This window comes from Theobroma umbraticum, unplaced genomic scaffold, assembly GCF_002168275.2.
Source record: "Theobroma umbraticum cultivar Fairchild unplaced genomic scaffold, ASM216827v3 scaffold_147.0, whole genome shotgun sequence".
In the NCBI taxonomy this organism is placed as follows: domain Eukaryota; kingdom Viridiplantae; phylum Streptophyta; class Magnoliopsida; order Malvales; family Malvaceae; genus Theobroma; species Theobroma umbraticum.
In genome coordinates, this window is record NW_018397259.1 from 4,578,712 (window position 1) to 4,600,711 (window position 22,000).

A 22,000-nucleotide genomic window follows, 5' to 3' on the forward strand; every position below is an offset into this window, starting at 1 on the left:
CAAAAGGAATACGTAAAATTTTATGTAATCATACATCTTGCAATTGCATGAACATTGAATATTTGGCTCAATAAGAAATATATCTTCAAGGAACGATACATTTAAATTTTTTATACGAAATTTGGATGTGAACAAATTAAAAAAGATGAAGCGCAAAAATGGTTTTTAAACTCCATTGATCATTAACTAGAATTGATTTGCAAAAGAAAGAACAACATTATGTATTTGGGATTTCTTCAAAGGACTATTGCTCATTTGGTATTTCATTGATCATTAGCTAGTGACAAAGGAGAGCCTATAACTATTCTCAGAAAAAGAGATTTCTCCAGAAGTCCTTGGACTATTAAAAAATATAATTTAGTGGAAATAATTCATGACTTTTTAACTCAAGAGTTAAAAAAATTTTCCATCCAAAAGTTCCATCAATCAGCAAAGTGTATATAATCAGAAACATAAGCGTATGAACAATACAATCACATTGCAGCGTCCAAAAATTAATCATAACACAACCCTCTCTGCAACAACAATATATGTTTTATTCATTGTCCAGGCTAGACTCCATCAACCATTATAAAAGTACTATTATAGGGTACAACTATGATAAAAACATGGAAATCTAGCAAGGGTATACTAGAAATCATTCTAGCAAAAAAAAAAAGGGAACTTATAACCATGATTAATTCCTATACCCCTGGGGGAGATGAGCTAGATCCGACTGATTTCCAGAGCTTGACCCAATCCAGCATGGCTCCAGCAGCGCGAGCAAACACAGGATCTGTTGATCCTAGCTGCTCTTTAACAGCTTTTGCCACCTCAATCACACAGTCCTCTGCTGTTGTAGCTGTCCGTGGCAACCTCACTGACTGAAAGAATGGGACAACTTCCTCCATCAGCTTCACACCCTCCCACTCTTTTTTCAAGCTTGCTATAGCATCACCTCTATCAGTTCTCCACACATAAGGCAGTCCACTTTTCACACCAAGCCCCAGGTGATCGCATACAACCTTAACACACATCCCACTCCAGATGTCTTCCATTGTTTCCCACCTAAACTTACCTTCCCCAGCCAATCTCAAAGCTGGAACCAAGGCAGGTCCTACCACCTCACGATCAAAAGCAATGTTGATTCCACTAATAGGTGCCAGGGCCCTAGCTGGGACAGTGATAACTGCATCAACATATCGGGAATTCCTTTGTCTTGTCTTGAGGGCTTGAGTAGGTGCATCATGATCAGCCAGATTAAGCCACAGCCCACATGACAAAGCACATTTCACCCCACTCCGAAGGCTAAATGGGTAGCCACGAACAAAATCCGCTCCTTCAGAGAAAGGGTCATACAGAGTATTAAAAAAGAATGGAGTGGCTGGGGTTCTAAGGTTGGTAATATGCTGGGCAACAGCATCCACCAAAAAGCCTTTATTGTCCCTGGCAGGGAGACAGTCATCGTCTACAGAGACAATGTACTTCTTCCGAGAAACAAGATAGCCGAAATACCTGCATGAATAGCCAGAGAAGAGAATTGAAGTAGAAGAACCCACCATTCGATCTATGTCAGACTTTTTATAGACATCAAGGTTAAAGCCTTCAGGTATTTTGAGTTCCTCTTTCAAATCAGGGTCTTTGACAATTATGAGATGAAATCGAGAGAATATAGGTCTCCATTCATTCATGAAAGCTGTCATGTCAGAACTGACTGCTCCAATCACAATGTCAATCTCATCGTCCTTAATTTCTAGAGACATCTTGCCAAATACAAACAAGAACCCAATTCAGAAAGTCTGGCCCCTTAAAAGCAACTCGTGTTTAGACCAAGTACCGCGTGTTCCACAGATTAAACCAATCTCAGAATTTCTCAGAACATCCTATGGAGGGAACAAAAATTCATTTTGAAATCAGCTCAAAACCTATTGGTAACAAAAGGGGGATATTCATCATTCTGAAAAAGACTTACTGGTAGGAAGGACAGGGGTAACTATGACCTGAATGTTGAGTGCCTGGATGAGTGAGTGGACCTCGTCCTTTCCAGTAGCTATAAACAGCTTCAGAACTCTCTCAGTTAGCTTTCCAGCTCTCAATGTTCTCTGCCGAATCATGAAAATTATTCTTCCTTAACGGATGCCACTTGAACCAAAACAAAAAGTTCAAACAAAGAAATCACAAGGTTCCAGAAACAAGCTAGATTCATAAACCTAAATTCAAGCTTGGCAGACAGAAGAAAGAAAGTAAAAATAAGCATGAAGCTGAGATTTTATTCAATTACACTACGGTTCAAAGGATTTGAAGGAGAAAAGGAAAATGGAAAAGAATTTAGAAACAAAAATGTGGAAAATTATGCAATACAGAATAAATAAAAAAAAGGTTAAGAAAAAGAAGAAAAAAAACATTATCATCGCAAAGGAAATTTATTAAACAAGTGGCACAGATAACAAAACTTATCAAATCAAGTGATTAAAGCGAGTGATGTGAGCTACCCATCCAAGCATAAGAAGGGAAACAAAGAAGAAAAATTTAGGAGCCTTTGTAACTTAAATTCAACAGCTAGCTTGCTGTTTCCTCAGACATGTCTTTAAAAGAATTAGTAAAATCCTTAGTCCCAAAGAACCAAAATGTAAACCTACATGCAAATCTCAATCTCCTTGACATGAAACCAAAATCACAAAACTTTTATAATCCCAAAAATCCATTCAATGCCACTTAAACTGTCAGAAAATTTGTTCAAATCGATCAATTTAAAAACCAGTGCAGGGACTTTTCCTGCAAAGTATACTTATGGATCCAATACAATAAGACACTCCTCAAGGTCCTTCTCCTGCCTTGTTTTTTAAAGTGGGTAAATTTTATCAAGAGAGCAAAGTGCTACTTGTTGAAATGGGAAGAGAAAGTCCTCTTCTTTGCCCCAGCCACATTCATTGTAGGACTCAGCGGGCACCACAACCAACATGGCTAACCGCTTAGTTGTTGAAATCGCCATCCTTATGGTAATATATTCAGGTTTCTCCATTCACTGGAAACAACAATTGTCTCCCAGATTTTGAATACTGCCTACTTTATTATGAAAAACATTAAATTCAACAGCAATTCTTCAAAATCTATGCTGATTGTCTTACCAGAGTAGAATTTCATTGTCTACCACTTGGACTGAAAATTTAAACAAGAAAGAGAGAGAAGTGGCTTTACACATCCTAAGGCCTTAAAGTTCTCATATATTAGTATCTAGATAACTTCAAGCTACTCACGTAAGATCCCAACACTTCCTTAAGTATACACCCGCTCACAATTTTTTTATTAGTAGTTGGAAATCAAGATATAACCGAGACTGGTATTCAAATTCGATAGAAAATATTAACTGAAGGCCATTTTTGATTGAAAAGATAATGAATCATATTGAAGAACATATAACACAAGTTTGAAACTTGTGTAATACGAAAAAAAGAAAAAAAGAGCAAAGAAACCCAGTTACATAGCTGATCAAAACAAACTTGTGAATGCAAGAAAACAGACTAGGCAACTCCTTAACCAAACTATTAACCACTTCCTATAGTCTTAGCCATATCACATTGAAATCAAAGGATTCGTGTAACCCAGAAAATTATCATAGCTCAAACCACACAACCCAACCCAACCCATGAAACATTCATAACTTTACATTAAAAGACAGAAATTCAAAAAGACAGTCAAGAATAGAACTACCCATCTACCCAAACGGCAAGAAAACTCAGGAAAAGATAAAGATAAAGATCAAGAACAGAACATCAAGAACTAAGAATGAACAGAGAAAGAAAGTTTACCAGGAAGAGATCGATGAGGATATGATCAGGTAGAGGAGAGAGATCGGTGATGTTGGAAAGGTTTATGACAGCTGAATCTATAGTTAAAGACAGCAAAGAAGGCGGGGTTCTCATTCATTCACTTTAACTTATTTCATTTCCTTTTTTTTTTATATTGATTTCTTACAAAAAAAAATTTAAAAGTAAAGGTATAATATTCTTGGATCTATAACTAAAACAAATACATATCAAATTAAAAAATAAAAATAAATGAAGAATCGGTCTAAGTGCTTGATCCGATTTTGCAGTTTTGCAGACTGAAGATCTGCAGCGGTTTCTCCGTCCACCCTGTGTCTGACAATTTTTGATTGTCCTGTACAGCTGGCAGTAATCCTCACACGTGCCTCGTCAGCCGCACGTATGGGATCGGATCGGATCCGTGGAATTATGGGCTGAGAAAATAAACGGCTCTGACCCAGATTGAGCAACCCACTCGTATGCAAACTTGGGCTTCAATTGTTTATCCGTAAGAGAGATGATTTTCTCTTGTATTCAATAAATTGTTAATAAATATATATATATATGAATTTATTTTTTTAAAGTATTAAATTGATAAATTAATGATGATAAAAAAATTCTTTTACGCAGGAATGAATATGAAGATGTTAGGGACTCTAGCATGAAATATCACTTTGCTGGTTTTGTATCTGAAACTGTTCCTTATGTCCTCTTAAAGCATGTTTCATGATCAAACTATACCCCCAAGGACATGGCTTAGACCCAAAGGTAATGCTGCAACAATGTCCAATTCAACATTAATGCGAAAGCAACACTTAGTTCCAAAATGCAAAATTCAATATGCTACATATAGAAATAGTTCATGTTACCAAAACAGCACAAGCTCATATTATCCTACACTCCAAGCTTTCTCTACTCTTTAGTCTAAAGTCCTAAACAGTATAACAAGATGAAGTTTGTAATTACTACACAAATCTTAGAAGAAAATGCAAATTCCATAGAGCCTACTAAAAGCAAGTACATGATGAACTGGATTCCTACTTCACTCCAATGACAAACATGAGAAACCGAAGCTTGGCATTGACTTCCACGACATCAGAAGTGTCCTTGAAGGAAGTGGGGGGTTCAATTCCAGTGAAAAGATAGAGAGCTTTCAATTCCTCTATGCACGTTTCCTTTTTTGCAGCTTTATATCCAACTATTGCTCGCAGCGCATTGATTTGTTCTCGTAGCTTCGCCTCACTAAATAATGCCTACAGTAGGATAGACTTAATGGAATCAATATGAAGTAGCCTACAAGCAAAAGCAACATATAGACAAAAGGATTGAAATGTTTATAATCCTTTGCCATAAACACATTTACTTCAGGAAAGACATCTTCCCTATGTGCTAGGGGTTTTACCATCATGACGGTCATGTTCTGACAAGTTAATTCATGTTCAAGCAAGCTAGCCTATTCTAAGTTTAAAAAAGATCAAAACAAAGGAACATCTGAAAATGACCAATAGGGCCAGTGTGATCAACTGCGTTCTCATCCCACAAACCAAAAAGTTACTATGTCGATAATGTTAAAGTAAGTGTTTCCATTATTTGCTTTCAATCTTATATTTTTTGAACTATGTCCGAGCCTGTGGGTGTACATGTGAGAACTTAGGAAGAGAAGATACTCAAGAAGCTCAATACAACCAGCAGCAACATATTATTCGGAATTGCTGTCTGATGAGACTGATTCTGTCTTGAAAAGGCAACATGTTTTGGTGGCAAGATTCATATGGGATGTGTTACAGCATTGTATTATACTCTACATTCCTGATTTCTTACCTTTTTTTTTCCATTTTTCTCCCTTGGCCATATTGGAAATTGAAGGCCTATACCTATCCAAGAACATCCAACATGCAGCTTCATCTTCCTCTCAGAATCTAAAGGTTTCTCAAAGTTAACACTGGCAATAATCACTGGACACCTGTAAATGTTTGTATAAACCCTTAAATTGTTCACTTCTCTCTAAACCGCAAACACTCACACGTTTGCAAATGCTAAGTAGTGCCTCTCAAGACTTTAATGACACAAAATAAAAGAGCACATAGGTATACAGCCATGCATCCACACAAACTGTTGACAATATGAATATTGAGTTAAAAGCTTTCAGGGAAAAAAAAGAAAGAAAGAGGAAAGAACAGTACAGGTTTCACTTAAATTTTTAGCAGCATCACGCCAAGTAGTCATGTTTCATGTGCTGGCACCAGGATTTATTGTTCTCCACAATGCAAATATTCAAATTTTTTTTCTTGTAAAAGTTCAATAATCAGCTAAAACAATCTGTGGCATCCTCCCTAAAGACCTAAGCTTGCAGTCATTATATATAATACAAATGTGGCATATGAAGCACCCCTGACATTTTTATAACAAACAAAGAATAGAGAAAGCACGCATAGATGGTCACTGAAAAAAAATAGTGCATGCAGCAGTCAACAAAGGGGTAATGCCAGAAAGGCAATGATTTGATTGAAGATAACCAAATCAGTCCTCAGACTCAGAAGCTGAGCCTTATTTGTTGTAAAATGATTTTGGAACAAGAAATAACGAAGGTAAGAAACAAATAATAAAGTGGTTAATACTAAGAATATTCTGAAACAATAAAAAAAAAAAGCTAAAAAGCTCTGCCCTTATACATCAATTATTTGGAGTATGGCTCCCAATCTTAGTGAGACTGAGAATTCTATTCAGTAACAGCTACAATGATTTGCAATATAAATAAACTTGGGCCTAACCTCATTGGAAACTTTATCAATGGCACCTGCTGCAGATATATGAATGTCGTCGGATTCTTGAGCCTTTGTAGAAACAGGAAGCTCTAAAGAATCAGAAATCTCTTGGTGATCTGAGTAACTTGATGAAGGATGACTTTCTGCATGTGCTCCATATGAGTATAAATATGAGAATCGTATTTACCCTTATGACCAAAAGCAATACGGAGAACAAGATGAACTTAAAAGCAACTATTGGAAAAGTCTACCTTCAAAAGTGTTCACATATGAAGGGGAGCCCTGCTGACTAACCGTACTTAACAGGTCAAGCCCTTGTTCATCACCGATTTCTCTTTCATCTTTATTGGAGAAAATCACATCTTTCTTCTCCCTATTCAGTAGATAATTTAGTTCTACATTGCTTTCATTATCATCTTCTGCTCGTCCTCTTTCCATTAATTTTGCACTTTTTACTATAATCTCAATTATACTGCTACCTTTTTTTACCGTTTCACTCACTAGCCCTATTGAGGGAATATTATCAACATCCATTTTCTCAGATAAACCTTCAATATCTGTACCCAGCTTCATCTCCTTTGAGGCAGCATCCAAATTTTCCATAGATTCCTTCATTTGCACCTTGTTATCTTCTTTATTTTCTTTGGGTTTGAATACCGTAGTTGGCTTTCCCATTCTGTCATGGGCAAGAATACATCTATTTTCAGCCTCTTCAATATCCCCAACAATTTTCTTATCATCCTTCTCTGCACCTACATGCTCTTTTACTGTACTCAGCTTATCATCCACTGCATAATCAGTTTTCCCCTCATCCCTGATTTTTTCTAGTAATCCCATAGTCTCGCTTACTAATTCTTCATCCTCTTCAACATCAGTCGACTGTGATAATTGTACAGCTACATTTTTTATTTGAAATGGTGTTTCCTCCTCAATATTGCTGCCATTCTTCTCATCTCCCTCAAACTCTACCACAATATTACAAACCTCCTCTATTGGCTCTTCACTCATACTTTCATCTCCAAGGTATTGTTCCACTTTCACTTTTGTTGTTCCCTTAATTTTCACCTCTATCTCTTTTGATTGCTCTCCAACTCCACCTACATTGACTCTTTCTGCTGTCTGCTTATCATCCACTTCATGATCTGGTTTGCTCTCATCACTGATTTTTTCTGATAAATACCTTGCTTCTATCACTAATTTCTCATTCTCTTCAACATTAATGGCCTGAACTAACTGAACAGGTATATTTTTTACTTCCAGTGGTGTTTCATCCATATTGTTGTCATCTCTTATCACTTCCCTCTAAGCCATCTAGAATACCACTAACCTCATTTACTGGCTGCTCACCCACACTTTCTTCTATAAGGGGTTGTTCCTGTTTCCTTTCTATTGTTCTCTCATTCCCTTCTAGTAGTTCTCCTTCGGCATCAACCTTTGCCTTTTTCACACCCTGCTTATCTTCCACTGCATCACGATTTCTGCCCTTTTCTCTGCCTCTTTCTAAAAATCCCCTTGTCTCTCTTACCAATTCATCACTCTCAATATTAGTAGCCTGAACTATTTGAGTAGCAACATTTTTCACTTCAACTGTTGTTTCCTTATTCAAATTGCCCCTTTCCTTCTCTTCACCCTCGTGAATCTCGTTTCTTGGATGTTCATTCACACTTTCTGCAGTGGATTGTTCCCCCTTCCTTTTTGTTGTTCCCTCAACTTTCAACTCAGTCTTCTTTATTGGTTTTCTCTGTGCATCTACATTCTGAACACTCTCATTATCATCCCTTGCATAATCAGATTTGTTCTCAACTCTATTTCTTCCCAATAGACCACTTGTCTCTCTTACTAATTCCCCATTGTCTTCGACATTTTCAGTTTCCAGTGGTTGTTCCTTCTCAATATTGCTACTGTTCTTCTTGTCTCCCTCAACAATAGCCTCAAAACCTTGGCCCTCACCTGCTAGCTGTTCACCCCTACTTTCCTCTATAGTAGGCTGCTCTACTTTCGATTCTGTAATTTCCTTAACTTCTACCTCAAAACTTTGGGATGGACTTTCCTCTTCTTCATCCAAAATTTCACCATCATCTTCCTCATGCTTATTTCCCTCCAAAATTTGATCCATTTCTTCCATTGATTTCTTTTCATCATTTTCAACACCATCATTTGAAAATGCATCCCCTTGCAAAATATTCCCTTCATCAAGTTCCTCCTTTACCTTGTCAACTAATTCAATTCTCATCTCAACTTCTTCGATTGTATCCTCCTTTAATTCTTTTTCCTCCCTCTCCATTTTAAAACCTCCTTTAATCACTTCATTTTGTTCTCCTTGCTTCTCATCCCCATTAGCTTCTTCCTCACCATTATATGCCTCTCTATATTCCAACAATAATGGAGCAGTTGGTGAAGGCATTGGAAGTAACCTACTCATGACAGCCTCAGTGCAAGCATAGCTTAGCAAGAAGATCCCATAAGGGACCGAACAAAAGAACCCAATAGCGGAGATAGCCGCAAGTGGAGGAAGCACAAATGGTGCAGACGATACAACAATTCCAGTGACCAGAATTTTCTTTCCTAATCTCATCATCCAACGTAGTTTTCCGTTGTCACTGTTCCCTCCTGATGATTCTTGGATTTCCCATTCTGATACTGGGTCATCCATCCTAGAACAAATTAACAAGCCTTAAATGAGTTACTCACTTAGCCGAAGAAAGTTAAAAAAAAAAAGAAAAGAAAATTACCATCATCGTATTAATTAAATAAAATTCTGAACAAAATTCTGCATTAGAAAAGCTAACCAACAAACCTTTTGTTTGGTTACTTTGTAACTTGCCTTCAGATTTTCATGGATGCTAACAAAATGGAGCCTAAAGAGGCAAAAACAGAATAATATTTAGAACAAACATTACAGGGCACTAAATTAATCTTCATAAAGATAATTCCAAATTCTAAAACATGGTCCTGCAAATTAACTGTCTAGAAATTAAAGGTAAGAGAAAGAAAGAACAACAATCAGGGAGTTTTGATATCTCTCAGAGAACTTTTTTCAACCCTTTGATCTTATTACCACACCTACCCCCAAGAAAAGAGAAACACAGGAATATTTTTCTCTCAAGTTTTCTTAGGAACTAGAAAATCTGGACAAGTTTTTACCTGATAAAAATACTTAGATGGTTACTTCGAACATTGTTGAAGTCATGATGGATCTTTCAAGCAGGTGTAGATTTGATTGAAACTTGAAAAAGAAGGGAGTAAAAACATAAAGCCCAGCAGTGGAGTAGAAGTGTAAGATGTAACATAAAAAAGAGCAAAGAAGGAAATGATCATTGAGTGTTGATAATGACACGCGTTGGAAAGAGGAGATTGCCAGATGTCCATTTGCATGCAGAGATAGGTTTCCGCACTTCAACGTGGTTGCTTAATACTGGCAACACGAAAGACCTGTTTCATTGGCCTGTGTATGTCAGAGCAATGGCATGAAGGTTAAGTACTTATGTTAGGACTCTTTTGGAAATTAAAATAATTATTGCAAACAAAGCTCAGAAGACATCAGATACTCTGCTAATCCTAGCAGCTTCCTCAAAGTTGATACAACCTCCTTTCTGATGATTATAACATGTTGGTTCAAACAGTACTTCCTCAGAAACTATATTCTGAGACTGGTTATGGCAACTTCTCCAAGCCTTCAGCCAGTTCCAACCTCAAGCATCTAGATGGGCATCCCAATTATCAGCTAAATGGTTTGACAGATATCTTTTACAGGCTTTCATGGGGAGAAAGCATAATAAATCAGCAAGAGATCTTGAACCTCTAAATTCCAAATTCAAGTCTCAGTAATGTGTGTGGGTTCATCAAACTTTGTGCTATTTGTTTATTATTATTTTTAATGGATTTATATTAAAATTTTTCTGTATATAAGAAGTAACAGAACAGAACCCAATTTATTTATTAAATATCTAACAAATTCGTCTCTATATTATATCCAAGTTGTCATACTTAAATTTGAATCAATTTGCATAACTATGTAGGAAATTAAGTGTGAAAGTTAGACGATTTGGATTTAAGTTCATATAACTTTCACCATTGATCATGTTGGATTAATTTATTAATTAAGAATGCAACAACTAGCAATTAATAACTAGAAAGTTAGAAACCATTCCTTGTGTATATTATTATTTCTTCTGTCCACATATTTATTTGAGAATTGAAAATCTTTATATCAAAAAATAAAATTTATTATATGTTTTAAGGATTTAAGTTTTTAGTAATTCAGTCCATTTTAAATGTTTACTTTTTTAAAAAATAAAAGTTGTGTAATTTATTTTATATATTTCATAGATCATTTCCACCCACTAATATTACCATTTTGCATTTTTTTTATTTTTTTAAAACTATTTATTTTTAAATACCCTTTATATGTATATACTTCGAGACTTTTACTTAATTATGTTTAAATATTTACATTAAAATTGGAAAATTAAACTTTATTATGAAGTAATTTTATTTTACTTATATTTAAAGTTTATTCCATTTAAAACTATTATAATAACTATTATAAATTATTGTGTAAAATGAAATGTATTATATTTTTCTAAAATTTACATCTAATTGATATCAACGTTACATAATTTTTTTGTATTAAAAATTTAATTAAAATAATTACGCATAAATTTTACATCCAAAAGTAGAGGAAATGAGACAGTTCTCGCCCGCCGGATCCATTGCCATCTTTAAATTATTTTATATATCCCCATAAATATGTTTCTTAAAAATTAAAACAAACAAAATTATTAAAATTAAAAAAATGTTTTTTTTCCTTGTAATTTTAGAACAGTATTCAATATAAAAATATAATGTTAAAAAATTTAAAAATTTTATCCAAAGGTCAAATTTTTTTAAAAAAAAAGTGTAATGAATTTGATCGTAATCCAAACTTAAACTAAATATATATTAGATCCTAATATCTGTACGACTCCACTGTGTTTGGTATATATTTATACAAATATGAACTAGTCGTGTTTGTGTACTTAGGAGTTCTCTTTTGCAGAGCTTACGAGAGAAAAAGAAAGAAAGAAAAAAACCAGATTTGTAGTTAAAATCATGAAAGTCGTACGCCGAGACCTCGTTCCCAACGGCCCTGGCAGCGTCAAGGTAACAAAAGTTATATATATAATTCAATTATGAGCCTTGTTTTAATGAGAAATTGTTGATTGCAGATGATACCGGTGGATTCGGATGATCTCTGGTCTGTTTACAATTTGATAGCTACTGGAGATAGAGTTATGGCTCGAACCGTCAGGTTTATCTTTTTCCTCTCAATTTCTTTTTTTATTGAATGGATTGCTTTATTCTATTTTGTTAGTAATTGACATTCTTTTTTTTTTTCTGATGAAATTTAGCTGCTTTGTGTGGTTATGGATGGGGTAATTTAGGGTTTATAGAGTTTTTTTTATGTACTATAAATAGTTTATTTTTCTTTTTCTTTAATGTTATTATTAGCTGCTAATATGGTTTTCTTTTTAATGAATTATTAGTTATCGGTCAGATATTTGTTAGCTGATAAAAAAAATTCCTTTTTCCTGTAACAATTGCCGGTCTTGTTTCTCATGCTAGCTCATAACTTTTAATTGCAATTGTATTTTTAGCTTGTAAAACCCAACTAGTTTGATGTTTATATGTTTCTTGATGTTAAATCTTCTTATTATTGTGGACATTCTATAATAGGAAAGTTCTACGGGAGACGGCTGGTGGAAGAGATGCAGAGCGTATTACTCTGAAGTTAGAAATCAAAGTTGAGGTATATCTGCCAATATGTTTAACAGCCTGATTAATTTTTTTTTTTGAAAGTTAACAGCTTGATTAATTTTTAACTTCTCTATTATGAAGATTACTACTGATATTATGTTATTTTGTTTATTCAGGTAATAGATTATGACAAAGAAGGTTCTATCTTGCGTATAAGGGGAAAGAACGTGCTGGAAAATGAACATGTTAAGGTAGGTGCACCATAGAATTTTGTCTGATTTTATGAAATGTTATTAGTTTCTTGCGTTTAAATGCATCATTGTCTTGTTGCAGATAGGAGCATTCCATACTCTAGAACTTGAGCTTCATCGACCTTTTGTATTGAGAAAGGTAGCTATCCTTTTGAGAATAATCTACAGCAGTATATCTTTTCTTGTTTGTCCACTTGCTATGGGTATTATATTCATGCGATATAAACATCGTATGCTTTTAGGCATCTCTCTCTCAGGCTCCATTTGTTTGTAGAAAACAACTTCCAGAAAATAAAAAATTTTCCATTGTTTGCATGGCTTTAGAGAAAAATCATTTTCTGGTTTATGATTCAAATGAAACACACCTGAAATTTTCTTCCTTCCTCACTCTTCTCTTTCCCATCTCCCTGTTTAAACCTCTCTCTAACTTGAAACATCACCAAACTCCTCCTGTTAACCAAGTTTTGTCGTCTTCCCATTCAACGATTTACCTTTTCCGTTATCCTCGACATTTCATCATGATTTTAATCCAAATCAAGCAAAATTGTTCAAAGCACATGAAACCCGTTTCAAATTTGTAAAACCCGTATAAATAAACACAATAAAAGAACCAAATAGCAATATTTGATCAAAAAAAGGGATATCTTTCTTGGTGGTTGCAAAGGGAAAGTTACAGGTGGAGGATATTGGTGTTCAAAGTGGAAGAAGGACTTTTGGTGGCTGTGTTATGTTTGAAGGAAAGGAAGAAAATGTGAGTGAGGAGGAGAGAGGGAGAGCGTGGAGTAGGAGAAGGAAATCAGTGGCTGGACTGGTCTCCGGTTGCTCCAGTGGTGGTCACTGGAGTTGGGTTTTGAGTCTGCTGGGTTTGGGAGAGGTTGTAGACTGTTGTGTTGTTAGCTATGTGTTATGGGTGAGTTTAGGAAATTGTCTTCCGGATCTCCAAAAGGAACACAAATTCCTCAGATTTGAGTGTTTTTTACATTGACCATAAGTCCATTTTCAGTTGACCAAATTTTCTTTTGAAGTCCATTTTCCTGGTTACCGAATGGAGCCTTAATTCAGTAGTCAAGCTTCTGTTGTTGATAGTTATGAATCTCTAGATGTTCCTCTTTGTTTGTTCCCATATCTTTCGTTCTTCATATAGTTAAAAATTCTTTGATCAGTAATAAATGTTACCCAAGTTCTTTACTTTCTACATGTTTTGGCTTTTTAAAGATATGCCATTATAGAATTTAAGGAGGTTGTGACTAGTGGAAGAGGTGTCTTTCCATTTATGTGTGCGTGTGTTTGTAGGAAAGGGAGGGAGGGAGATCACCACGAATGTTTGTAGGAGAATAGGCAACAGAAATAGAAGCACCTACAGTTAAAAGTTTACTCAGATTAAATGCACTATGAGGATCAACTAATGATAACAGTGGCACTTCTCAGCCTGCTTTTCAGCTTTGTAGGAGATGTGCTTGTAAATATATACTCCTTTATATGTGATGCATCCTATATATTTTCTCTTTCCTTTTTATTTGGAAACTGGCTATTTTGGAGGCTATATCAACAAATTGGACTGAATTTTTTTTTCTTTTGCATGTGTGGGGCTTAAATAGCCTTTTGACATAGATGTCAAGAAACAACAGTTTCAAAGGGTATTATCTAGGACTATTTGGTTACAATAGAGTTGGAAAAATAGATGTGGATTATAGTTTCTAAAGGGGTTTTCTAGGGTGAAGGGAATAAGAAAAGAAGATGAATTCTACGTCAGTCCCTAGTATTAGTTTTCTCCCTTCAACCTGAGAGTGTGATTGTGTTGTTTCTGGTAATTGTTTTCAGAAAAGGATTTGTAACCACCTAGTAAGTTTTCAATATACTCATTAGTTAATTGAAAGAGTAAGGGATTTATGTTGGCTTTTACTGATCATAGTCCCACAAAGATTTCTTGTACGACAGTGGAAGTTGCCAAACTTGACTATCACCCACTCTTGGACCATAAGTAAAGGCCCAGTAACATCAAAGGAGTATAATGGGTGCAGGATTTTTATGCTCAACATTAATTTTCTATTATTTGAGGGTTTAGGGATAGTGGCCTGAGTGCATGCTGAAGGGTATGGAAAAAGATCTGAAGTTTCGGGCTGCAGGTGCTTGGTACTGAAGAGGCAAATCTGCTGAAGTTCAAATTCATAGTGGAACAAATATATTAAAAGAGGGCAAACAAAGAGGTCAACAAAAATAAGCTAGCATATCTTTGTTTTCATAAGCTATATGTAGGCTGCTACTGGCATGGACTTAAGTTTGAAAAGTAAAATAGCTTAGTGAAACCCATTGTACAACAGTGAGAAATCTGAATCATGAGTTTAGCCTATCCTAAGTGCGACACTAAATGCTGACTACACTTTTAGTTTCAGTTTCTCATATCTGGTTTTTCCTTTATAGCCTTCTGAACGACCTTCCTCTTTTGGAATACATTTACCTGACAATGATTACATGGAATATATTTTACACTTGACATCATCTGGTTGCTTCGATTATTTGTTCAGATTTTTTGGTCCATCTTATTAGTCTTATTATGGTCACTCATTACTAGTTTTTCAGTGTTTGTTCTCCTTAAAGTGTATTTGTGCTCTCTCTGTTGCTCTCCCCAAATATTTGATACTCTCACTGACTTGCAGAATTTTCCTTACATATTTCAGGATATTTGGGACTCATTGGCATTAGATGTGCTCCAACAGGCCTCTGGTATGCAGTCTGATTTTTCTGTTCTTCTGTATATCTCCACAAGAAAGCGTCTGACATTTGTTATTATCTTAAGAGCAGATTTTAGAGTTTCTTCTGTGTTTGGTGGCAAATTGCTCTGATCTTGCTTAGGGTTTCTGAGAAGTGTTTTGTATGGTTGAATACTAATTTTAGCTGGTTCCATATCTGAATTTTAGGGTTGAAGTATTGATTGGAATAATAGTTAACAGCAAGGTTAAAGTGTTCATTATTAGTTTATTTACAGGTGTTCCTTGTGTGTTATTTTTAAGTGGTGTATCTTACATTGGTCAAGTTGGGCAGTTGTTGGGGCCTTATATTCAGGTTTATTCCTTCATTTATTAGAAATTGATTTTAGGTTGGGTCTTTACATGGTATTACCTTGTCATCACCTAGGTTAGTTGTTCTTTGTTTGTTATTTCTTAACTGTTTCTTGTTTTCCAATTTGCTATTCACATGGTAGCGCCTTTGTTTCAGTAGGTAGTCTTTCGGCCACATATGAGTGTTTAGAGTTGTTATCCTATATCGGTTAATTTTGGGGTTTATGGTGGCTTTATAGTGAGGTTGGGACTTTCATGCTAATTAGTTTCAGGTTGGATGCTAACAATATTTGACATAATGTAAGGCTTGTGCTATAAATGCTTATTATTGTTATTTTTGAATTAAAATTGATATTTGGGAATTGAAATTTTCAAATACTCTCTCTAATGGTTCTCTTTCTTGCTTTCATTTCCTCCCATTCTCTCTCTTCCTCTTTTTTCCTCTCACTTTTGCTCTAACTTTTTGTCATTGCTGCCTTTTTTTTTTTTTGTTCACGTCATTAAGCATAGATTGTTTTTTGTACTAATACTAAATATTGTTGAAAGAGATGAATGTGAGGTGATGTATGACATATTTGGTGTCCAAGTATAGGATGTATGTTTTGCTGGCTAGCTTATATAAGCAGCTACCATCATTGCTTAGTCTTTTCTTGATTTTTCCTTGAATTAACTTGTATTGATGTGTGTGCATGGGCTTCTAACGCATAATGTATAGTGCTTATGTTATAGCTGTGATAAAGATGGCCGACAAAAATTTTTAAAAGCTTGCTTTCTTTCTGTATGTTTGTCTGTTTCTCTCTCTCTCTCTCTCTCTCTCTCATCATCTAAGCGTTTGATATTTCCCTTCTTCCTCCTTTTGCATCATCTCTTTTTTCTAAAATATAGTTTTTGTTGTCATGTGTCTTCATTTTGCACTTCAATCCTTCTTTTGTGTCATGACTTGAGTAATGCTAATTCAGGTTGCATCATTTTTGTATTTGAAAAGTTTTTACCAAGTATGATTTAACTTTGTAACTAATAGTTAGCATATTTCAGATCCTGGTGCGAGTGCTGATCTGGCTGTGTTGTTAATGCAAGAAGGGTTAGCAAATATTTTGCTTGTTGGTAAAAGGTATGTGTGACTAACTTGAAGTACGAATGTTCATAACTTTGTTTCAGGTGCTTGCCTGCTTGGTGAAGTGATTGTTATGAATAAAGTTTGGAAATCACCCTTTAGTTTGTCTGTGGATCCATCCACAGTGTCTATGATATAATGTTCAGGATATCGTTGAAAAGGGGTTTGACATCTGCAGCATGGCTTTGTCATATTTCACTTAGTTTAATTGATAAGGATGCTAAAGTAGTTAGTATTTATAAGTGAGTGAAAGTTTGTAGGGTGAAGGATGGGAGGAGTTAAAATTATTATTTGATCAGCTGGGATCACACATGTTTATTTGATGCTTGGTGTACTTGCTCTGAAATATCATGTGGAGACCTAGTGAGGTTCACCACGGCAAAGGATGATTCAGAAAGTTATGGACTCAACATATGATTATGGGCCAAAACGCAGAAAAAACAAGTACATGTGTATGGTCTGCTTTGAATGGGTCTCAGTGCCAGAATCGATTATGTCCATTCTGCGTCTGTTTTCTGTGTTGGAATGAAATATTTCATGTTTCAGACAGTTTCAGACTGTTTTGAACTTTGATGTACAATTTGGCATTTATTGCTAGGGAACATTACCTCCCAAAATATGTTTTTACATTCATAAAAGCAATGTAGCCAAAGAAACAATAATAACTGAAGGGCAGAATGTTAACAAATCCCAAATTCAAGTGGAATCAAGATTGATTTTGTTGCTAATTCTAAGCCACTGCTACAACTATCACAGTCTCCAAAATAGGAAAGGAAAAGGAAAAGGAATGGAAGACAAATAGCTTTCATTAAACTTTCCAATGTGGCTGTGGACCTTATCATATTCCTCAAAGTTCATGAAGTTTTGAAACTGGGAAGGTGAAAACCCAATACACAGTGCAACTAAGTAAATTGCCACTCTTCGTTGTCCTTGTCCAGACACAAATTCTGGGAAGAGAAAAGTGACTTAGAAACTCTGGGAATTGGGGATTTTCCTTTCATGATGAAACCTTTATAGAACAGAAATAGTGGCAAGTACTGGTGTGATTGCCCATTCCAAGATCACTTGAATTTCTCTTGGTTGAAGTTATTTGCCTAAACATGTTGAAATTGAAATAGGGAGTATTTTCGTTTGGGGTTCTTAAAAAACTGGAATTGTTTCTAGTTCAGGTTTAAAAAAAATGGAATAAACTTTGCCCATGATACTTGGGGAAATAACATTTTAACAACATATTGTTCTTATATAAACAAATTCTAGATCCTGACTTTGATGATGTATATTTTCTCAGTACTATCTTTTTGTATCTAGTTTCATAGAGGCCTAGAATGGATGGTATTCATTCTTTTTTTGGCAAGTTTGGAGGAATTTGGTTGGTTAGAGAAGTCATTTAAGGAGAAGTAACACAAGTTTCTTTTAAGGTTTTGTAGTAGTATGGAATTGACAACAATCTAAATGCCTCTGTATAGCATTACTTCCTAGAAAGATGGGGTTATTAGGTATTTTGTCTCCTTAATCTTTTGTTAAGCATCTATATAAATTGTCGGCAAAAGCTTTTGGGGTAAGGTGTGAAGAAAGTTGGAAGCAAGTGATGAATCCTTGCTGGAAGTGTAATTTATTGGTTGCAGGGTTTTGTTTTGTTTTATTTTCCTGCAAAAATGAAATCACTGGTTGCAGATTTAGGAAGCACATGAACCTTCTTATTGAATCATCCCTTTCAAAGTCACACAATGTCTCCTTGACCCTTCCTGTCTACTACTTACATATTTGACTTTCAAATGATAAATTTTTTAGTATGCAATGGTGTCCAAGATTTTAACTTAAGTATTATTACTGTGGTTTGTACAAAAGTATGACAAGTACTCGTTCACGGATTGAAACTTCAATTCCTCGCAAGCATGGACCTGCCATTGCTGGTTATGAGGCGGTATGTATTTCTTTCTTTATTATTTCTTTGAATTTGGAATTTATTTCTGATTTAGAAAGCCATTTACCTCTGCTGACAGCATATAATTAGAATCGGTTTTGTTCTCAACCTTATTAATTTGTGAAATTGTTGATTTCTTTTTTAACATTTTACAGGCTTTGAAGAAGTTCTTTGAGAATGTTCTACAGGTCAGTTATGCTTGAATTTGTCTTGGTTGAAGATATTAAGTGAGTTTTTGTGGCTCCTAATTGGCTTTTGTGCATCTTTTATAGGCTTTCATGAAACATATTGATTTTAATGTTGTCCGCTGTGCTGTTATTGCAAGTCCTGGTTTCACAAAGGTCTGTTAGAAAACCTTGTAACTTTCTTTCCATTTCTGACTGCCATAATTCTATGGTTATTTTAATGTTCCTCAAACATCTACTCATGGAAAGAGAAGTTTACAGCACTTATCTTCTTACACCATTCACATTACATTTAGCTTTTATTATTATCATCATGATAATCATTATTTTTATCATTTCTTTGATCTGTTTCAGGACCAGTTTCATCGTCATCTTTTATTGGAGGCAGAAAGAAGACAGCTAAGACCAATTATTGAGAATAAGTCACGAATAATTCTTGTGCATACAAGCTCTGGATACAAGTATGTTTGCCTTTTGCTTTGGGTTTATTCTGCTAACTGGATTGGGCAATGGAAATTTTCCCCTCATCTGAAGAACCATGTATCTAGGGGCTCCATGTTGATACAGCTGACAAGTCCATTATTTTAGGATGTCTTGATACATTCTATATATCTTGAGAATTCCTTGGAGTATACTCTTAGTAGAATGTGATGCCTTCTTTGCTGCCCACCCTGCTTAATTTGCATAGAATAACTATTTTGAAAAACATGGCATTAGAATATACTGGTTTAAACATTAAAAACACTAGAGAACGATGCTCACCTCCTTCGTGATTCTGAAATGATTTGATCTGGTAACAAGACTCTAAAAGTTGATGTGTCTTCTTGTGTCTTATCCATATTCCTGTTTGAATTGGATGCAATCGTAGTTTCTCTAATAGATGCTTTTTCATTTGGAGCTTTTGTACACATATGGATCTTAGTATGATTTGGCAATATATTTGGACTACAGGCATAGTTTGAGAGAAGTGCTTGATGCCCCAAATGTCATGAACATGATAAAAGATACCAAAGCAGCCCAAGAGGTATTCTAGAAACCATACTTGGCTAAGAATTTTATTTTTGCACTGATTGTTTCTTGTTTTAATTTTTTTCCTTTTGACAACATCTTTTTATTCTCCATTTCCCCAATTTTACCAGGTCCGAGCTCTCAAAGATTTCTTCAGCATGCTTTCAAATGTCAGGTTCTAACATAGAGATGTATGGGGTGTGTGAGTGTGTCTGTTTTTCCACACTATTTGTTGGTTATATGCTGTGGTTAGAACGACTTAATGATATTGTGAGTTATGTTAATTGTAGTTTCGGGCTTCAAGAGAATGCAAGTCAAAATGGGTTTATCTTTTAATTATTGGTGAAAAAGGTTTTGCTATGAAGCAGAGCCAGATAGCAGTGACTAGAATGACTTAATGATGGGCAGTGAGGCAATTAATAGAATTTTTCGTTTATAACTAGAATTAATATTAGGTATTTTATTAGGCTTTAAAAAATTACAAAAAAAGGATAAGATGTTGGAAGAAGATGCAGCAAAGAATGAGTCACAAATTCACAATGGCTGTTCTGGGTGTCAGGAATAGTTACCAAATGTGACTTCTCCTTTCTCTCTCTCTCTCTGTCTCACACACACACACACACACACACACACACATGCATAATCATGGATGAACGTGTGCATAATATCTGTGCCCATATGAACTAGTTAGGAAGAGGCTGGGGAACTGGGATGTGCTTGCGTGATACAGCATCCTGTTTGCTTGTCTTAAAACTTCTTTTTTGCTCAGTGCTTGTCTTAAAAGTTAGTTGTGTTCTTTTTGGCCCTTGTGCTGTAATTGGTTCAATTTTATTGTAAAGGATCCAGCTCGTGCATGCTATGGACCAAAACATGTGGAGATTGCCCATGAACGAATGGCAGTTCAAACCCTTCTTATTACAGATGATCTCTTCAGGTATGTATCATGCGATCAGCTCAATTTTTTTGAAGTTTAGATTCAATGAGATGAAGCTGCAGATAATTATATTTCAATTCATGTGGTTGTTCTGCCAATGCTCTCTCAAATTGACTGTGGGATTGATGGGAAACACCCATGCGCTTTTTAACCCTCAAATTGCTTTATGTTTCACTTTATTTACTTGCTGAAAGCATCACAAATTCTCACCCTGATGCGTATTCGTCACGCACTGACCAATAATTGTGTATCAGGTTGTCTTGGAAAAATTGCTGTACATATCAAGATATACGTCTTTACAAGCATAGGAGGGGATAAAGTGATAAACTAGCAATTAATGTATTGAATCTGTTACTCTGATATTCTGAAGAGATTAACTTATTATTACCTCTTATTTTTGGATGGCTTTTGTTCACCAATTAGTATCTACCTCTCTCTCTCTCTAACCTCTGTACATTGTTCGTTTTTGTGGTGGAAGTTTCTTAATTAGAGGTCCGTGCTGATTTAGTTTTTTTGTTCATTTGTTCACTTGGCATTCAGGAACTCTGATATAGCTACGAGGCAAAAGTATGTCAATTTGGTAAACTCGGTTAAGGATTCAGGGGGCACTGCTCACATTTTTTCATCTTTGCATGTGTCAGGGGAAGGTGAGTACCACTCTTCTGCTTTTGGTATTTAGTTTTATTACTCTGTAGTCACCTAACTTATTTTTGTGTCCTAAACAGAACTGGCGCAGCTGACTGGTATTGCAGCAATCCTTCGTTTCCCTCTTCCAGATCTGGAAGACATTGAAATGTAAGGGGGAAGGGACCATTGTGTGCTTGTGCAGAGGGCATTCACACAGCATTTTGTCAATCAAGATTTTTGTATATTATAATTTGTTAGCTCAGTCTCGTGGATGCCTGAAGTGGAAGGATGAGTTTCAGGGGTAGAATTGCTCCCTAATGAACCTTACGTATGAATTTGTTTCATACTCACATTTCCCCTTTACTAGTATTATGTAAGATTTATTATCAGCATTTTTATACCGTATCATATCCTGACACAGTGAGTGTTAAACAGTCAATGGACTCTAAATCTAAAGTGTAACATTATTCATACACTGCTTTTAAGTGAAATAAATAATTTAATTAAAAAAAAAAGTTATCCTTACTATATGTTTTATGCTGCCCCCTTAATTTAAGTGAGATTTCTTCTGTACAAGCTTAAGCAATTACTTGTGCATTATTACCAAGAATG

General features: G+C 35.3%; 4 protein-coding genes across 5 annotated transcripts; 1 reads left to right on the forward strand and 3 right to left on the reverse strand.

Moving 5' to 3' along the window:
* Positions 1-417: 417 nt before the first annotated feature.
* RGP5 (Alpha-1,4-glucan-protein synthase family protein) lies at positions 418-1,742 on the reverse strand. The gene has a single exon (XM_021427416.2). The coding sequence runs from the start codon at positions 1,740-1,742 to the stop codon at positions 684-686; it is 1,059 nt and encodes a 352-aa protein (XP_021283091.2). The 3' UTR covers positions 418-683.
* Positions 1,721-4,114, reverse strand: LOC110415715 (UDP-arabinopyranose mutase). Its single transcript, XM_089783487.1, has 3 exons — positions 3,789-4,114; positions 1,952-2,081; positions 1,721-1,862 (listed from the first exon to the last, which is right to left on the reverse strand). Exons 1-3 carry the CDS (start codon positions 3,900-3,902, stop codon positions 1,843-1,845), a joined length of 264 nt encoding a protein of 87 aa, XP_089639613.1. The 5' UTR covers positions 3,903-4,114; the 3' UTR covers positions 1,721-1,842.
* A 563-nt stretch (positions 4,115-4,677) lies between these two features.
* Positions 4,678-9,445, reverse strand: LOC110414848 (uncharacterized). Its single transcript, XM_089783314.1, is given in 5 exon segments — positions 4,678-5,038; positions 6,557-6,693; positions 6,802-7,828; positions 7,830-9,204; positions 9,348-9,445. Coding segments are annotated over 4 exon segments (2,754 nt in total). The 5' UTR covers position 9,204; positions 9,348-9,445; the 3' UTR covers positions 4,678-4,822.
* Positions 9,446-11,508: 2,063 nt separating this feature from the next.
* On the forward strand, positions 11,509-21,913 carry PEL1 (Eukaryotic release factor 1 (eRF1) family protein). Of its 2 annotated transcripts, XR_002445077.2 has the most exons (17): positions 11,509-11,692; positions 11,758-11,840; positions 12,266-12,338; positions 12,463-12,537; positions 12,620-12,676; positions 15,216-15,261; positions 16,632-16,707; positions 18,559-18,634; positions 18,790-18,822; positions 18,907-18,975; positions 19,174-19,280; positions 19,771-19,843; positions 19,959-19,997; positions 20,667-20,761; positions 21,016-21,100; positions 21,302-21,408; positions 21,487-21,505. XR_002445077.2 is itself a non-coding variant. In XM_021426599.2 (16 exons), exons 1-16 carry the CDS (start codon positions 11,642-11,644, stop codon positions 21,558-21,560), a joined length of 1,134 nt encoding a protein of 377 aa, XP_021282274.1. In that variant the 5' UTR covers positions 11,511-11,641; the 3' UTR covers positions 21,561-21,913. The 2 variants fall into 2 exon arrangements, 1 of the variants encoding a protein (XP_021282274.1); XM_021426599.2 differs by lacking the exon at positions 21,016-21,100 and having other exon boundaries at positions 11,511-11,692; positions 21,487-21,913.
* Positions 21,914-22,000: the final 87 nt, after the last annotated feature.